We start from the raw sequence: 16,922 nt of genomic DNA, 5'->3' as shown, positions 1-16,922 counted from the left end.
TCCCTGTTGTACTCTGAGGTAACCTTCTTGGCTGTCCACTACACCTCCAATTTTGGAGCCATCTGCAAACATACTAACCATACCACCCATGTAATAATACCTGACCTACATCAGGTTCCAAGCGATCAATTGTGATAGGGCACTCTCTAGGCAGGGGCACAGACAGACGTTCCTGCGGCCAACAGTGAGACGTCAGAATGGTGTGTTGCCTCCCTGGTGCCAGGATCAAAGATATCTCAGAGAGGGTGCAGAATATTCTCAAAGTGGAGTGGGACCAGCAGGAGGTTATTGTACACATTGGAACTTACAGGACATAGGAAGGGAAAAGGACAAGGTTCTGAGGAGAGAATATAGGAAATTAGGCAGGAATTTAAAAAGTAGGTCCTCGAGGGTAGTAATATCTAGATTACTCCCAGTGCCACAAGCTAGCGAGGGTAGGAATAGGAGGATAGAGCAGATGAATGCGTGGCTGAGAAGCTGGTGCAGGGGAGAAGGATTCACATTTTTGGATCATTGGAATGTCTTCTGGGGTAGACGTGACCTGTATAAGAAGGATGAATTGCACCTGAAGTGGAAGGGGACTAATATACTGTCAGGAAGATTTGCTAGAGCTGCTCAGGAGGATTTAAACTAGTATGGGGGGTTACCCAGGGAGATATTGAGAAAAGAAATCAGTCCGAGACTGGTGCAGTTGGGAAAAGGAGCAAGTGAGCTACGTGATAATGATCAGATAATCTGTTTTATGAATGTTAATGGAGAAATAAGTACTGGCCAATTCAACTGTTCTTTCTTCAAAATAGTGCCGTGGTATGTTTTTAAACCCACAAAAATAAGTGAGTTGTGGAGCCTAGGTCATCTCAGAAACCGTTCGTTTTTGAAAATGCAGCTCTTCCTCAGTACTGCTGTTGAAGTGTTAGCCTGGTCTATGTTCTCAAACCAAATAAAAACCAAAATATCTGCGGATGCTGTAGTCAGAAACAGAGGTTGCTGGAAAAGCTCAGCAGGTCTGGCAGCATCTGTGAAGAGAAATCAGAGTTAACGTCTTGGGTCTGGTGACCCTTCCTCACATGTTCTCAAACCTCTGGAATGGGACTTGAACCCACAGCCTTCTGACTTAGAAGTAGTAGGCTGTCCTTTGAACTACGATTAGATGGGATAATTGGACATTTGTGTACCTAGAAATCTGTGAGTCACTTCTTTGAGCTGCAATTTTGACAGGTTTTCACAGAATAGACAGTACTGTACTTCACACGAGCCCATGTCACTCCACATAAAAATTCACAACATGGCCGTGTTCCATAAGATGCAGGATTTTAATTCTCCCCGAACTCATTACTACCACACAGTCCACGTGCCAATCCAAAGCTGCTAACAAATATTTAGTGGAACTGTATGACCCTGTATTATTGTGGGAAAGATTTTCTCCCTTGTATATGATTGGTAGTGAATTTGGCATGTCTAATTTCACATAGAACGCAGAGAGAAGAAATAACCTTTTAATGACCACATTGTTGGATTAATAAAGGGAAATGTGCGATTGGCAGAAAAGTCAGTTTGGATAATGGTGGAATTAATAACACCCCACAAAATCACTTGCGAGCAGAAACCCATTGCTATAATGGTGGGACCACTGAGACCCTGCTATGATTCAGTAGCAGGAAAATATAGCAAACTATTACTGGTATAATTTATACAAGCCATTTCTCTTGAATTTTCTGTCATTATGATGATCCATCTTCAGATTATAAAGGAAATAAGCAGCCAGTTTTATAACCACTCTCCATACTAATGCTGAACATTTCTGGGATTTGACAGTAATGCGTCAGGGTTTGGTTGTCTTTAGGGGCTTAGCTTCTTTGCTTGGTGATCAACTTATTAATATTGTTACTGTTCATATCTTTTAAATGTCAAACGTGTAGACATTTTTTTTAACAAATAAAAGATCAGAAGTAAGTCAGTACTGTAAGATGTCAGCCTGTAAGGTGACCCTCAAAGCCTTGAATTATCCTTCCGTGTCAACTCATACATCAAGTACTGTATAGAAGTGATGTGCCAGCAGGAGTGTGCATGATGACATTTTGAAATGTTATCTGCCTCTGATGGAAAGTTAGGTGTACCTTAAAATCCTGTGCACCTATCTAACATTGGCCATGTCATCTGTTTCGTTCCTTTCTCACAGTTATAAGATAAGAAAAGGTAAGAAAAATATGCACTTGTGGGGTGAAGACTTGAGATGACTGCTAATACAAGTGTAACATGCCATGGCTATAAAGGAGGTTGACTAAACACTGAGTATATACAACAACATGACTTTTATGGGGTGCGGGGGCGGAAAAATGAACTTGACTTATGTGATGCAACATATGGTACGAAATGTGTTTCAATACTTTGCAGCATTGAAGCATGACAGTTTATGATAAGTGAAGTTGTACGGTAAGGTTCCTGCATCAAAGGTGGATATATACCAGGAAAAAAAATTGGTTCTTTTGAAAATAATTCTGTGAGTCAGTCTTAGATAAGTTTGCATATCTGAGGAACAGTTGGATTAGACCTGTAATGTAATGTATTTGCACTGTTAATCTTGTCCATATTCCTTGATGCTATCTTCACTAACAGAGATTTGACGTTCAGGGCCATGCAGTTTCAGACTTTGTGGGACTTTCCATATGCTCACTGTATAAATATTTTAAATTACTTTGCAATTCACCACGATTGCCAATCTGTTTGGATTGCAAATATTGTTAGTTTTCATCTATGTGCCCTCACGGTATACATTGTTGAAAATATTGAAAAGGCATTTTTCGTGTGCTGTGAATCATCAGAGTGTTTTAAAAAAAACTTTTGCTGTATCTTTTGGTAACCAAAGGACCATCATTATTGAGCATGAGCACCACAAGAGAATATGCTGTAGAAAAAATCTCCTCAGAAATCCATTAGCAATTGATTTCTTTTTCAATTTTCTTTTAGTGGATTGAGGGGTTAGGAAGAATATTTTGATGTTATGTACATCAGGATGATGAGATTATGTGGGGAGCTAAGGAGTTCATTTACAGTGCTGAAAAGTTGATGACTTGTTTTTATGTCAATAGGGTTAGCCACTTCTGCACCCGTTCTAATAGTGTTCAACAGCAGAACAAATTGGTAGCATGAAATCATTTGAACCTTATTTTCCAGATGATTTTGAACTAATGTGGGAAATCAGAATCACTAGAAATTTACAGCACAAAAGTTAGGCTACTAAAAGATCCATTACATTTACTCTTACAGCTTGCTGCTTTATGCCATGTTGTCTTTATTTCGCTGCCATTTAAAGAAATATAGTTTTCAATTTAATAGTGAACTTTTCTCTGCAAAAACCTTTTTATATCTGTTAGAGCTGCTGATTTGCTGTCACAAATCCTGAATAGGAATAGGGGGTCAGTTTAAAATTTGATACAAAATGCCACCTCCTCTGGACAGTCTCAGTCTAGATGTTGTTAAGTGGTTTGTGAAACATTTATCAGGGACTTTGGCTATACCAATGCAGTGAAGCCAAGATTAAAATCCCCATTACCAGCACGCCCCAAATCCACCAGTATTGGCAAAACAATCGGCTAGGTACTGACTATTGCTACACTGCCATCTCCAGGTCTACCTAAGTGGTATTTACCATGGTGCTATCCTTCCCTAAGTTCCACAGCAAAAGAAACTCTTTGCTAACCAGATGCAGGGCTGGATAAACACAGCAGGCCAAGCAGCATCATAGGAGCAGAAAGGCTGACGTTTCGGGCCTAGACCCTTCATCAGAAAAGGGGGAGGGGAAGGGGGTTCTGAAATAAATAGGGAGAGAGTGGGAGGCAGATAGAAGATGGATAGAGGAGAGGATAGGTGGAGAGGAAACAAACAGGTCGAAGAGGCGGGGATGGAGCCAGTAAAGGTGAGTGTAGGTGGGGAGTTAGGGAGGGGATAGGTCAGTCCAGGGAGGACGGACAGGTCAAGGGGACAGGATGAGGTTAGTAGGTAGGAGATGGGGGTGGGGCTTGAGGTGGGAGGAGGGGATAGGTGGGAGGAAGAACAGGTTAGGGAGGCAGGGACGAGCTGGACTGGTTTTGGGATGCGGTAGAGGGAGGGGAGATTTTGAAACTTGTGAAATCCATATTGATACCATTAGGCTGCAGGGTTCCCAAGCGGAATATGAGTTGCTGTTCCTGCAACCTTCGGGTGGCATCATTGTGGCACTGCAGGAGGCCCAGGATGGACATGTTGTCTGAGGAATGGGAACCAGTCCAGCTCGTCCCCGCCTCCCTAACCTGTCCTTCCTCCCACCTATCCCCTCCTCCCACCTCAAGCCGCACCCCCATCTCCTACCTACTAACCTCATCCTGTCCCCTTGACCTGTCCGTCCTCCCTGGACTGACCTATCCCCTCCCTAACTCCCCACCTACACTCACCTCTACTGGCTCCATCCCCGCCTCTTCGACCTGTTTGTTTCCTCTCCACCTATCCTCTCCTCTATCCATCTTCTATCCACCTCCCACTCTCTCCCTATTTATTTCAGAACCCTCTTCCCCTCCCCCTTTTCTGATGAAGGGTCTAGGCCCGAAACGTCAGCCTTTCTGCTCCTATGATACTGCTTGGCCTGCTGTGTTCATCCAGCCCTGCACCTTGTTGTCTCGGATTCTCCAGCATCTGCAGTTCCTACTGTCTTTGCTAACCGCCTTCCTCAAGCCTTGATCGCTTTGCCTAGTTCATTCGCTTGACATTTACAAAGGAACCATGTGGGCCAACACTCAAAACAAGTTGTGGAAGTTTCCTTTGTCTGCAGTTTCTGTCAAGGCATGAATGCACTTAAAGCAATTGCCATAAATTGTATCTTATTTGCTTCAAGGGCTTTTAGCTTTGCCTTGAACTGAGATGCCCCCTAGTGTAGTTCACATAAGTTCAAAGGACTCATCTGCACTACATGGTGTGTATGTACAATGAGCTCCTTTTTGAGATCCTGGAGAACAGTGTACAACAACATTTCACAAGTTTAGACCCCTAAATGAATAAACTTTGTGCTTAATACAGAATTGTCCTTCTGCCTTTATTAAAGGCTTACAAAGGTTGGAAAATTTGGATTTATAAAGCTGTACTCCAGTGGTGTCCTTTATAAGATTTCTACCTGTATAACTTTGCACTTCTTTGTTTTATTTACTTTCTTTCTGCTATTTCTCATGAAACTACATATTGCTCACCGTAAGCCAGACAAAGACCATTCAGTTACCAGGCATCTGCCAAACTCTGGCTGCTGAATCCATATACAAGTGCATCAAAGTATCAGTGATGTACTCAGAACTCTGTCTTCTTGCATCCTCCGTGAAAGTGTAAGGTCTGTGCTTGACACCTCTCCCTCATGAGTTTGACACAATTGGCAACTCCCCAAGTTTAGAACCATTTTTGCAAATCCACACCTTCTGTCTGCCTGCACAGTGTTGCGATATTACACACGGTCATTCCAATTAACGAATAAGACCCCTTTTCAAAACAATAAAATCAGTGGTTCTGTAATTGCCTGAAACAAAGATGTAACAAAACTCTAGGAGACATACTGAGCCAGCAAATCATGCAAACGTATTTATACTTCAAGTCAATCTGATTTTGGATCATGCCACTTGCATTGTTGGGTGCTTGATTCTTTTACTTTGGGGAACCCATTGGGACCAGATTTACTGAAAAGCCTGTCCTGTACCAGTAACTAGGCTGCCTGATCTTTGTGTACCAGCGTCACTAGCTCAAATGTTTGGAATAAATATTAACCTTTCTTCCCAGTCTTTATTGTGACCAGTGATGTGCCAGCTGCCAGATTAACGTATCCTTTATGCTTTACTTTTTCAGATCTAACTCATGATGTTTCAAGAACCTACGTTCTCTGTGAGAGTGTAATCGAGCGTCCAGTACCAGAGAAGGTTGTCTGCTGTCTGCGCATCATCGTCATACCCTGTGATGTATGTGCAATTCTGATTAAGAGCCTTTGGCGCATGCTTGGTCACCTTGAAGTCATCGAAACCAACAAGACTCTTTTATTTCTCCACACTGACAACCTCCTGAATCTCAAAGCAGCCTTCCTTCCTATAAACGTTGAGAAAGTCTCTTTTATCCTGATCCTGGAGAGCTGCTGGAGGCCTTGCTCTGAAAGTCATGGCTGCCGCAGTCCAACAGACTGAGCTGGTATTTGAATTTGCTAGCAACGGAATGGATGATGCACACCAGGTATGTCCATGTGCTTAATGTATAGCTTACTGTCAGGTAGATCACAGAGGAACCACTTTAGTCAAAGTTCTTATGTACTGGATTGATGAATTGCAATGGAGAGCCCAAGTCATCACATGAAATGACACTAGGTGAAAACAAATTTTGCATGAAGGTATTCAGGGTGGCCCTGAGAGTTTGAGGCTGTGACTACTTCACAGAAATAAGGGTTAAAAGTTCATTTGTTATGTTGCTAATCCTTTGACACTTACTTTTATGGCAACTTCAGTAGATTTCAACCAATTTACTTCCGTTTTCTTTCATCACACACTGGCATTCCATCAAAAATTAACAATATGCTAATTCATACATGAAGGCTCCATAATTAAAAAAAAAATTCTTTGTCACTACATCGTGACCAAAGCTCAAAATTTCACTTTCTCACCTTAAATAATAATCAACAGTGGGCTTTGTAGTGAAGAAATCATTCTTTAATATTACAAAACTGACGAAAAACCAGTGAGCTAGAAGGCTTATTAAAACCTACTCAGAATATTGACCATTGACCTTACTGTAATTTTACAAAAGCTGTTTACAAATGAGCAATAAACTTTGTGAGGGGAGGATTGCAAAATGAGTAACTGAGCCTGGAAAAGTGAAAACTATTACCATGGTGATAAAGTTAGATGCAGTTTTATCCCTAGATAGCTGGTTCCATTTTAGCAGTGATAGCTTTATTGCAATGCAATCCCATTCAATTTCGAAAGAGCTCAGTAGGATCTCATGGCAGAGTGCTTATTGGCGATTACTTTTTCCCTTCCCTCTATGCGGAGATAGTTCGTTTTCCCTGTACTCTGTCTCTCCATCCTTAATGATCCATCTGTGGTTGTAAATTCACGAGATGGGAAAGCAATGGCACAAATGTGTGTTGTGAACATTTGAAATTCACAGTTAAGTGTTTTTGTGTCTCTCGTGTCCTTCATTGATGTCAATCAACTGACGTAGCACTGCACAGTGTCTAACCTGAATAGATGTTTGCATCAACAAAATATATGCTCCCTCTCCAAAGCCCATGGGCATGATTTCTAATCAAAATCCCAAGTGATGTATGCTTCTTACTTCAAGACTGTGCACCTGACTGAATTATGAGTCTCAAGGTACCTTTGTGAATGTCATGTGAATGAATTAGGCAAAGTGATCAAAGCTTGAGGAAGGTGGTTAATAAAGTGTTTCTATCCTCTGGACCTAAAGGAAGGATAGCACCATGGTAAATACCACTTAGGTAGACCAGGAGATGGCAGTGTAGCAGCAGTCAGTACTAAGCCAATTGTTTTTCCAATGTTGGGGAAATTTGGGGGGGTGGGTGTACTGGTAATCTTGGGCTTTTAATCTTGGCTTCACTGCGTGGTAGAGCCAAACTCCCTGATAAATGTTTCACAAACATCTTGACTTCGTCCCACTTGTCTTAGTTATGAATGCCTGCCTTGCCTCCTTCCCGTTTAGTGGCCTACATGTGCCACCTATCTGATTGCATGTTTCTCACATGGTGACAATATGCTCGATCTTCCTGGTGCCTGTCAGTACAGTGGAAGTCTGGCACAGGCTAGCAATGTGAACATTTAGGTTTAAAACTACATTTGGTCTTCCAATAAGCGCAACATTTTTCTTGTCTTCTGCCTACATTGTTTAAATGTTTTTATCTCCAAATGGGCAGTAATATGACAAAGACACAAACATTAAGTAAGACGAAAGTCTGCTTCACCAATCTCTGATTGCATTCATTAAGGGACAAATGTTGACCAAGGCACTTTGCAGCTCCTTTTTCTTATTTCAAATATATACTTTATTCATAACAATATCTTAATAGACATACATAGTCATTAAAGCAGTTTGGTTCTGTACAGTAGCATATGAAGAAAGAAACAAACATTGGAGTGTGACTCTATCCAACAAACAAACCTAAGGCATTTGTTATTTACACAAGACTATATTTACATATATTTCAGACATCAGGAGGCTCTGATAACTGAATGGACCCCCATTTAACTTCAACAGAAATCCTCCTTCACATAGTACCAAGGGACCCACCTTAAGTTGATACTGTTCAATAGGAAACACTGACCAGCCACAGGTGTTGTTATGACAACACCATTTCAGTCCCATAAACTAATTTTAGTCACAAGTGCATTATGCATTCTTTCAAATTTAGTTAGCTGTGGTTCATGTATGTAGAGTCACAGAGCCGTACATCACGGAAACAGACCCTTCGGTCCAACTCATCCATGCTGACCAGATAGCCTAAATTAATCTAGTCCCATTTGCCAGCATTTGGCCCATATCCCTCTAAACCCTTCCTATTCATGTACCCATCCAGATGCCTTTTCAATGTTGTAATTGTATGTGTCTCCACCACCTCCCCTCGCAGCTCATTTCATATGTGCACCGCCCCCTGTGTGAAAAGTTGCTCCTTTTAAATCTTTCCCCTCTCACCTTCAGCCTATGCCCTTTAGTTTTGGACTCCCCTCCCCTGGGGGAAAGACCTTGACTATTCACCTTATCCATGCCCCTCTTGATTTTATAAACCTTTATAAGGTCACCCCTCAACCTTCTACGCTGCAGAGAAAATAGCCCCAGCCCATTTATTCTCTCCCTATAGCTCAAACCCGCCAGCCCTGGCAAGATCCTTGTAAATCTTTTCTGAATCCTTTCAAGTTTCACAACATTCTTCCTGTAGCAGGGAGACCAGAATTGCATGCAGTATTCCAAAAGTTGCCTAACCAATGTCCTGTACAGCCGCAACATGACCTCCCAACTCCTCTACTCAATGCAGTGACCAATAAAGGCAAGCATACCAAATGCCTTCTTCACTACCCTGTCTACCTGCAACTCCACTTTCAAGGAATTTAAATTTAAAAACTAAGAAACATGGCACAATATTACTACCATGTTTCCTTGAATCAGACATTATACAATTTAGAACCATGCACTGTACTAGGTTCTGTTTGAAAGGACTTTCCTGAAGGAAGTCAGTAAACCAGACCCATTCATACAACACTTTGTAAGAGGCATCATCTTCTTCCATTTTCAGCTCTAAATAATCCTGATGTTCCTCATGCGTAGCTGACAATTCTGGACACACAATGCTATTTTCACATTCACCCTTCAGCCTCATTAGTTTGGAGAATATTCGTATATTCATTTAACAGACACTGCCATTCAGTAATCAAGAAAAGTAAAGAATTCATAACAATAAATATAGAGTTGACGCTGTTTTTCATTTTCTTCATCATCATCTTCCCCAATAAATGTAAGGGTTGCCTCCAGTTTACATGTCCAATCAGTGTACCTGCTCCTTATTTACTGATCAGAAATGCTGTGAGCCAAATCTTGTTTCTTGATTAGCCACATTGGACAATACTGACACAAGTAAGTGATTGAATCTTTGTTTAACATCTCATTCTCTGATTGAAGTGTTGGTGTTAAATTGTTTCTGGTCCAATCCCTTGTAGGTTTTGAACTCATAGCCCTGTAATTCAGAGGCAAGAGCACTACCATCTGCACCAGATTTAAATTGTTGGATGTAAAGTTTATACTCTTGTGAGGAGAAATGTACAACTCATTGACTGAATTCAGGCTATCTTTCTGGACAACATTTTTGGAGGATTCCTGACTCCTGGAGGATGGAGGCTTTTAGTGAATGTAGTGACAATTCCTTTCAAGTGCATGGGCAAATTTGATTTGGGATACCAAGCAAATTTTTGTAACCCCATGGGCCTGTCAAAAGTAATTTTGAATCTCACAGTATGGAGGAGTTGAATTAATAACTGTTGTGCAAGGTATGTTGAGTATTAGGAAAATGTTTCCTCTGGGGAATTCACTTTCTGTCCCTTAGTTAATTTTTTTTATCCACTATTCCACAAATCACTTGGGATTTATATTTTCTACAAGTCTATTGTGATATTTTATCAAACATCTTTTGAATGTTCCTAATGGGTAACATCAACTGTGCTGCCCTGATCAATGCTCTTTGATTGCAGATCAAAGAATTCAATTAAGTTGATCAAACGTGATTTGTCTATGATAAACCTGTACTAGGTTTGGTTTATTCAACAATATCTTTCCAAGTTACAATTCATTTTCTCCTAGATTATTGGCTTAAAATTTGCCCTAACCATTAGGTTGGCTGACTCATAATTGGTCCATTTATCTTCCTTTTATAACAAATGAAAACTTTGCAGCATTCCCATTATTTTGAGGAGGAGAAGAAGATTGTGAAATTGTGGCTGGAGCTTTCATTGTTTCCACCTTTACTTTCCTTTGCAATCCAGGAAGCACCCATCCACATTGTCTGAAATTTCTTTTTTGAAGTGTTAGCAAACTTCTAAGTATCTCCTCTATTATGCATTTCTCTGCTATCTTCTGCTTCACTGTGATATTGCTGGCACCCTCCAGTGAAGATGGACGCAAAGCACTCATTTAGTGCCTCTGCCTCTACAAACTGGTATTTTTGTCCCTAATTCATTCCACCTTTCCTTAGATAAGCCTTTTCCTACTTGTATGTTTATAAAAGACTTTGGACTCCCTTTTATGTTTCTCAACAATCTGTTCTCATACACTAGCTTTGTCTTTTATTTCCTTTACTAGTTTCCATGTACAGTTTTCCATGGTCAGCTTAATTCTCTGCTGTATTATTCCTGAAAGGAACCTATATTTGGAGTAGGAACTGGCAATGTGGTCTGTAGAATAGTTGGATCAAGTCAAACAACAGGTCTTTACAACATTTAGGAGTCACACAGGAAATCAGTGAGTGAATTGAAAGTGATTAAGCAGGCTGTATTTAAACTACCCTGCGCTTGGTTGTCTCAATAATTTGCACAAGGTTTAGCCAGGATTTTAAAGTGAAATTAATGCATGATTTAAACTGTGCAGTTACTTATCTGCTGTCCTCATCACTGCAATTGCATCATACAAACCAACAAGGGTCCCCAAACCGAAACGATGACTTTCCTGCTCCTCTGGTGCTGCCTGACATGCTGTGTTCTCCAGCTCCACAATGTACCAACTTTGTCCTTGTCTGGTTCAGTGAAACCTTTGCATCGAAACTGAGAATTTGAACTGAGTTTTGCTCTCTTTAGATCTGCTTCATTTTTCTCTTCCTTTTTGTCAGAGGGCCTGTGAACAATAATATGTTGAATTTATGTGGTGCTTTTAATGTCCTGGAAGTGCTTAAGAATCAGAGGACATTGTGCAGCAAAGATGGGAAATAGTCACAGATGAAAATCAAAATTAACAACTTGTGCTGGTCATTAACCTGAAAAATGCTGTTCTGGGGTACAGAATATAAATCCCAATTAACCCAATTTAGTTCCCCTCACTTCCTGTCTTCTCAAAGCCTCTCTGTCACCTACAAGTCAAGGAGTGTAACAAAATATTTAGCACTTAGTTGAGTGGGTACAAGTGCAACTGCACTGAAGAAACTCAACATCTTACTGAAGAAAGTATACTTCATCAGCACTTGAATTACTAGGCTGGGTCCACCTTGGCCATGGCTGTGGTGTGTGCCCTAACAATAGAGACTCCAATGTGGGAAAATACGAAGTTGATCATTTTGGAAGAGAGAACAAAAGAACAGTATCATTTACATATGGAAAAACTGCAGAAAGCATAAAGGAACCTGTGGGCGCACGAAAACACAGAAAGCTAGAACACAGGTGCAGCAGGTTACTAGGAACATTAATGAAACGTTGGTCCTTATTTCAAGAGTTTTGCTGGAGAAGAGTAGGGAAGTCTTACTACAACTGTACAATGTGAGATCCCATCTGGAGTACTATGATTAGTTTTGATCCCCATATTTAAGGAAAGATCATTTCATTGGAGGCAATTCAGTGAAGGTTCACTGAGATGATCCCTTGTATGGAGGGGCTGTTTCATTAGCAAAGGCTAAACTGATTGGGACTCCGCTTCCTGGAGTTTAGAAGAATGAGAGGTGATCGCATTGAAACATATAGGATTCTTAAGGGGCTTGACAAAGTAATGCTGAGAGGAAGTTTCCCTCATGGTCCAGTCCAGGACCAGAGGGCAAAGTCTCAGAATAAAGGGGCACCAATTTAAGACTGAGATAAGGAGCAATTTCTTCTCTGAGAGTTATGCATCTCTGGAACTCCTTGCCATAGTGAGCAGTGAGGCCAGTGTCCTGATGTATATTTAAGGCTGACATAGTTTCTTGATCACAGTTTCTTGAGGATGATAACAAGGTGCAAGGCTGGATGAACACAGCAGGCCAAGCAGCATCATAGGAGCAGAGAGGCTGACGTTTCAGGCCTAGACCCTTCATCAGAAAAGGGGGAGGGGAAGGGGGTTTTGAAATAAATAGGGAGAGAGTGGGAGGCGGATAGAAGAGGGATGGAGGAGAGGATGGGTGGAGAAGAAACAAACAGGTCGAAGAGGCGGGGATGGGGCCAGGAAAGGTGAGTGTAGGTAGGGAGTTAGGAAGGGGATAGGTCAGTCCAGGGAGGACGGACAGGTCAAGGGGGCGGAATGAGGTTGGTCGGTAGGAGATGGAGGTGCGGCTTGAGGTGGGAGGAGGGGATAGGTGGGAGGAAGAACAGGTTAGGGAGGCAGGGACGAGCTGGACTGGTTTTGGGATGCGGTGGGGGGAGGGGAGATTTTGAAACTTGTGAAATCCACATTGATACCATTGGGCTGCAGGGTTCCCAAGCGGAATATGAGTTGCTGTTCCTGCAACCTTCGGGTGGCATCGTTGTGGCACTGCAGGAGGCCCAGGATGGACATGTCGTCTGAGGAATGGGAGGGGGAGTTGAAATGGTTCGCGACTGGGAGGTGCAGTTGTTTGTTGCGAACCGAGCTTGATGATGATGGGTAAAGTGGGTGTGAGGAATGTTGGATTGGCTATGATCCTACTGAATAACAGAACAAGCTCGAGAGGCAAACTGGCCTAACAATCTGCCATAGCTTATTTGACAGTCCTCCACAGGTTTGGGAAGTGTTATCCTTTAGAAGGACAGAGGCAGCAAGTGGAATAAGAACATTATCACCTTGAGAGGGGCTGAGGATCCAGTTCCTGTTCCCTTATTTCTGAAGGTCGAGTTTAACTTGCCCAGTCTTGAGTAAACCCCAGTGCCTGATTAATTATTGGCATTTAGTTTAGTTGCCTTTTTCGTTGAATCAAACAATTACAAATTGTATGTAACTGAGGAGAAGGGGATTGAATTGAGAAAATAATTACAAAATTGGAATGCAAAAATAAAAGCAAGATCTAATGGAATAGACCCGTGTTCTCCTTGCCTTAAAGAGCGCTGCTTTAATTCAAAGCCAGGTATTTGGTTCTGTCTTGATTGCAGCCTCCTGGAACAGCTTCATACTTGCGAATACATTAACACATAACAAATAGAAATTCTGGCCAATAAAAAAAATATTTTTAGAATGGTCGGTCTTCAGCACTTGCGAGATAATCTCTTCAGTACTCTGAGCCTACTGCTGGCAAAACTAATATGACAGTAAAATTATTGCTTTTAAATTTGCTTTCAACTGAGAAAATGAATTGAAAAATAAAAGAGTGATCCTTTGCTGTGAATGGGCCAGACTGGGGCACTGTAGCACTAGAATACTGACTTGCTGCTGTTCAGCACAGAGCACAAATGGGATAACTTCTAATGGTACGTCATGATGGTTTGACCTGCAGTGCCCGCTCACTGCAGTGGCAACAGCCACTTAAGTGGAAGCTGCTGTGAAATACTAAAATACAGTGCAAAAACATTCTGATTGAATCTCTCACATTTTTCAATGGCATCATCAGAAATCAAAATAGGTTTTGCTTCATGTAGATTCTTTCAAAACAACTTAATAAGGGTAGATCTGTTGATTCAAGAGTTTCAAAAGGCAAAATTACAGAGAACGTAATAACTTCGAATCCTTTACATTACCATAAGCCACCTCGCAGTAGAAGCTGGGAGAGCAGCTGCAATTCAGTGATAGATAACACTCCATGTATCAATAAAGTTGATTGAAACTTGTGCTCAGACCAGGCCTGACTTTGACAATTGTCTGCTGCCCCCTTTTGGGCACTCTGTCATCTTAACCCGACCTCCGTCAGAGTCTTATGTAATTTTAAAGCAAATCAATGCTTTTTCGTTTCCATTTAGGGCTTCTCTATTTTGGTTGATGATTTACCCTTTTGTCCCTGAGAAAAGGAGGGTAAACATGGGAACCTTCTTCTGTGAGGTTAGTCTTGCTTGCATTCCATGAAACATCTAAGTACTCTGATTAGCAGTGACAAGGAACTACTTATAAAGATGCAATGTAACCAAGAGCTTTCCAGCACCTCATCAGTATTTGATAAAATATGGCAATTTCTGATTGAAACTTTTAAGTTGGGTACTTTATTGTCATAGAATTTCTTTTAACCATATAAGTACTCCAGAGCTAATTTTTGCATTTCGTTGTTCTATATATATAAGGCCAAAAATTTTGGAATTTGAGAGTTGAAATATGTTTTTTTTTTCTCTTTTATTCCATTCCTACATTTCAATTTTATTTTAAAAATATATATATGCATTGTATTTATCAATTGAGGTGTTGGGAGGTGGACCACTTTCCAAGTCACGGACACCCTGGAACAACACTAAGTACTTGCAGGATAAGTGTACCTTGGGGTTAAATAGCTGAGTGCAGCTCACTCCAGTATGTTATAACCACAGATGCACATCAGTATGAGCATGTCCATTGCCGAGATCAACCATGCTGTGACTATTCAGAAAGAGATTGCCGATTTAGTACCAAATTAGGGGCAGTTTTATGCTTTGGGTACAAAGAAAGCTAATTCACATAGGACCCCCACAGGCATATGACAGAAAGCTCTGCAGTCAGGCTGTATTTAAGTTGGTCTCAAATGAAAAGCCTTAATACCATCCAGTCGCTTTCTTTTTACTACCTTTTTTATTCTAAGTAGGATCTGTTTACGTGACTTGAATCTCTTTCTCAAATTATTGGCCTGCACCCATACAGCTCCCCTATAGCCTTTGCTGCAAAGTACCCTTTGTACCTACCAGCTTTTTTCATTTATTTATAGCAAGTGGAGATGTTTTAATGACGTAGGCACACTCCTCTTAATGCACAAATATTAGGTAACGTTTTCATAGGCGCCGTGTTTTGCTGTGCATCTGACAGCCCATAGCACGGGCAAATGTTTAGAGAAACTGCAGACGGGATAAATTCAGTAACAACAGGCTTGAGCTTTAAATGATTGAAGTGTCTCACAGCTTTGAGATATAGGGAAAAGGCTCAGTTATTTCAGGAAACTGTTGTGATGAGTCTTAATTTTGACACAGGGAGGAGGAAGAGCTGCATGTCAAACAGGTTAGAAGGAATAAGTTGGTGAAATGGAGGAAAGCAAGAAAAGTGTGAGAGCATTATTTTGTTTACAGGAGATGAGAAATAGGTTTAGACCATTTTGTCTCTTGAGCCAACCACTGTTCAATAAGCCCATAACTGATCTAATTGAAGATTTAATTCCACTTCTCTGTCTGTACCTGCTTCTCTTTCCTATCTCTGGATTCTCTTGTAGATCAAAAATCTGTCTAATATAATTATATTCAACGAGCCAGCCTCCTCTGCCTTCTGAGGTAGTCAATTCCAAAGATCACTACCTTCTGAGAGAATAAATTCCTCCTCCTCTTCGTTTTAAATGGGAGACCCCTTATTTTGAAACTTATTCTGGATTCCTCCAAGAGTGCCCCTCTTATTATTCTTATCAGAATTATATCGGAGCAGAAACCAAGAGGTTTCACAGGGATCAGTGCTGCAACTGCAACTGGTTACAATATTATATTAATGACTCGGAGGAAGAAATTATGTACTGTGGCTGAATTTGGAGGTGACACAAAAAGAGGTGGAAACACATGTCATGAGAGAGATGCAAACAGTTTACAGAAAGAGACAGATAAGTAAGTGGGCAAATGGAGTAAGGTGTGGGAAAAGGTGAAGTTGTTCATTTTGGAAGGGAGAACAAAAGACCAGAGTATTATCTAAATACAGAAAAAGACTGCGGAAAGCTGCAACACAAAGAGATTTGGGTGATAATTATGCACAAAACTCAAAAACCTAGCCTGTTGGTATAGCAGGTTATCAGGAACACTTATTTCGAAGGGGTTGGAATATAAGAGTAGGGAAGTCTTACTGCAGCTGTACAAGTTGTTGTGAGACCACATACAGTCATACAGCATGGATACAGACCCTTCGGTCCAACTCGCCCGCGCCATCCAGACATCTCAATCTGACCAGGTTCCATTTGCCAGCATTTTGCCCTTATTCTTCTAAACCCTTCCTTTTCATACACCCATCCAGATACCTTTTAAATGTTGTAATTGTACCCACCTCCACCACTTCCTCTGGCAGCTCATTCCATACACGCACCACCCTCTGAGTGAAAAAGTTACCTCTTAGGTCCCTTTTAAATCTTTCCCTTCTCAACCTAAAGCTATGCCCTCTAGTTTTGGACACCCCCACCCTAGGAAAAAGACCTTGGCTAATTTGCACTTAGGCCCGACCAGGTAAAGCTAGCAGATTTCCTTCCCTGAAGGACATAGTGACGGTCATGTCTACTGAGACATGTTTGACATTACAGATATATTAATTGAATTTAAATTCCCCAGCTTCTGCGATAGTAGGAACTGCAGATGCTGGAGAATGTGAGA

At 41.2% G+C, this 16,922-nt stretch overlaps 1 protein-coding gene across 5 annotated transcripts in view; it reads left to right on the top strand.

Annotated features, from left to right (window-relative positions):
* elf1 (E74-like ETS transcription factor 1) overlaps positions 1-16,922 on the top strand; it is a 263,211-nt gene that overhangs the window by 204,587 nt on the left and 41,702 nt on the right. For all 5 annotated transcript variants that reach the window (XM_048605142.1, XM_048605137.1, XM_048605140.1 and 2 more), the window contains one exon: positions 5,857-6,231. In XM_048605142.1, the coding sequence (XP_048461099.1) occupies positions 6,160-6,231 (72 nt within the window). In that variant the 5' untranslated portion in view covers positions 5,857-6,159. The remainder of the gene's footprint in view (positions 1-5,856; positions 6,232-16,922) is intronic.

The sequence above is a fragment of the Rhincodon typus genome, chromosome 14, assembly GCF_021869965.1.
Source record: "Rhincodon typus isolate 14 chromosome 14, sRhiTyp1.1, whole genome shotgun sequence".
Taxonomy (NCBI): domain Eukaryota; kingdom Metazoa; phylum Chordata; class Chondrichthyes; order Orectolobiformes; family Rhincodontidae; genus Rhincodon; species Rhincodon typus.
This window is presented reverse-complemented; position numbering and strand designations above follow the sequence as displayed.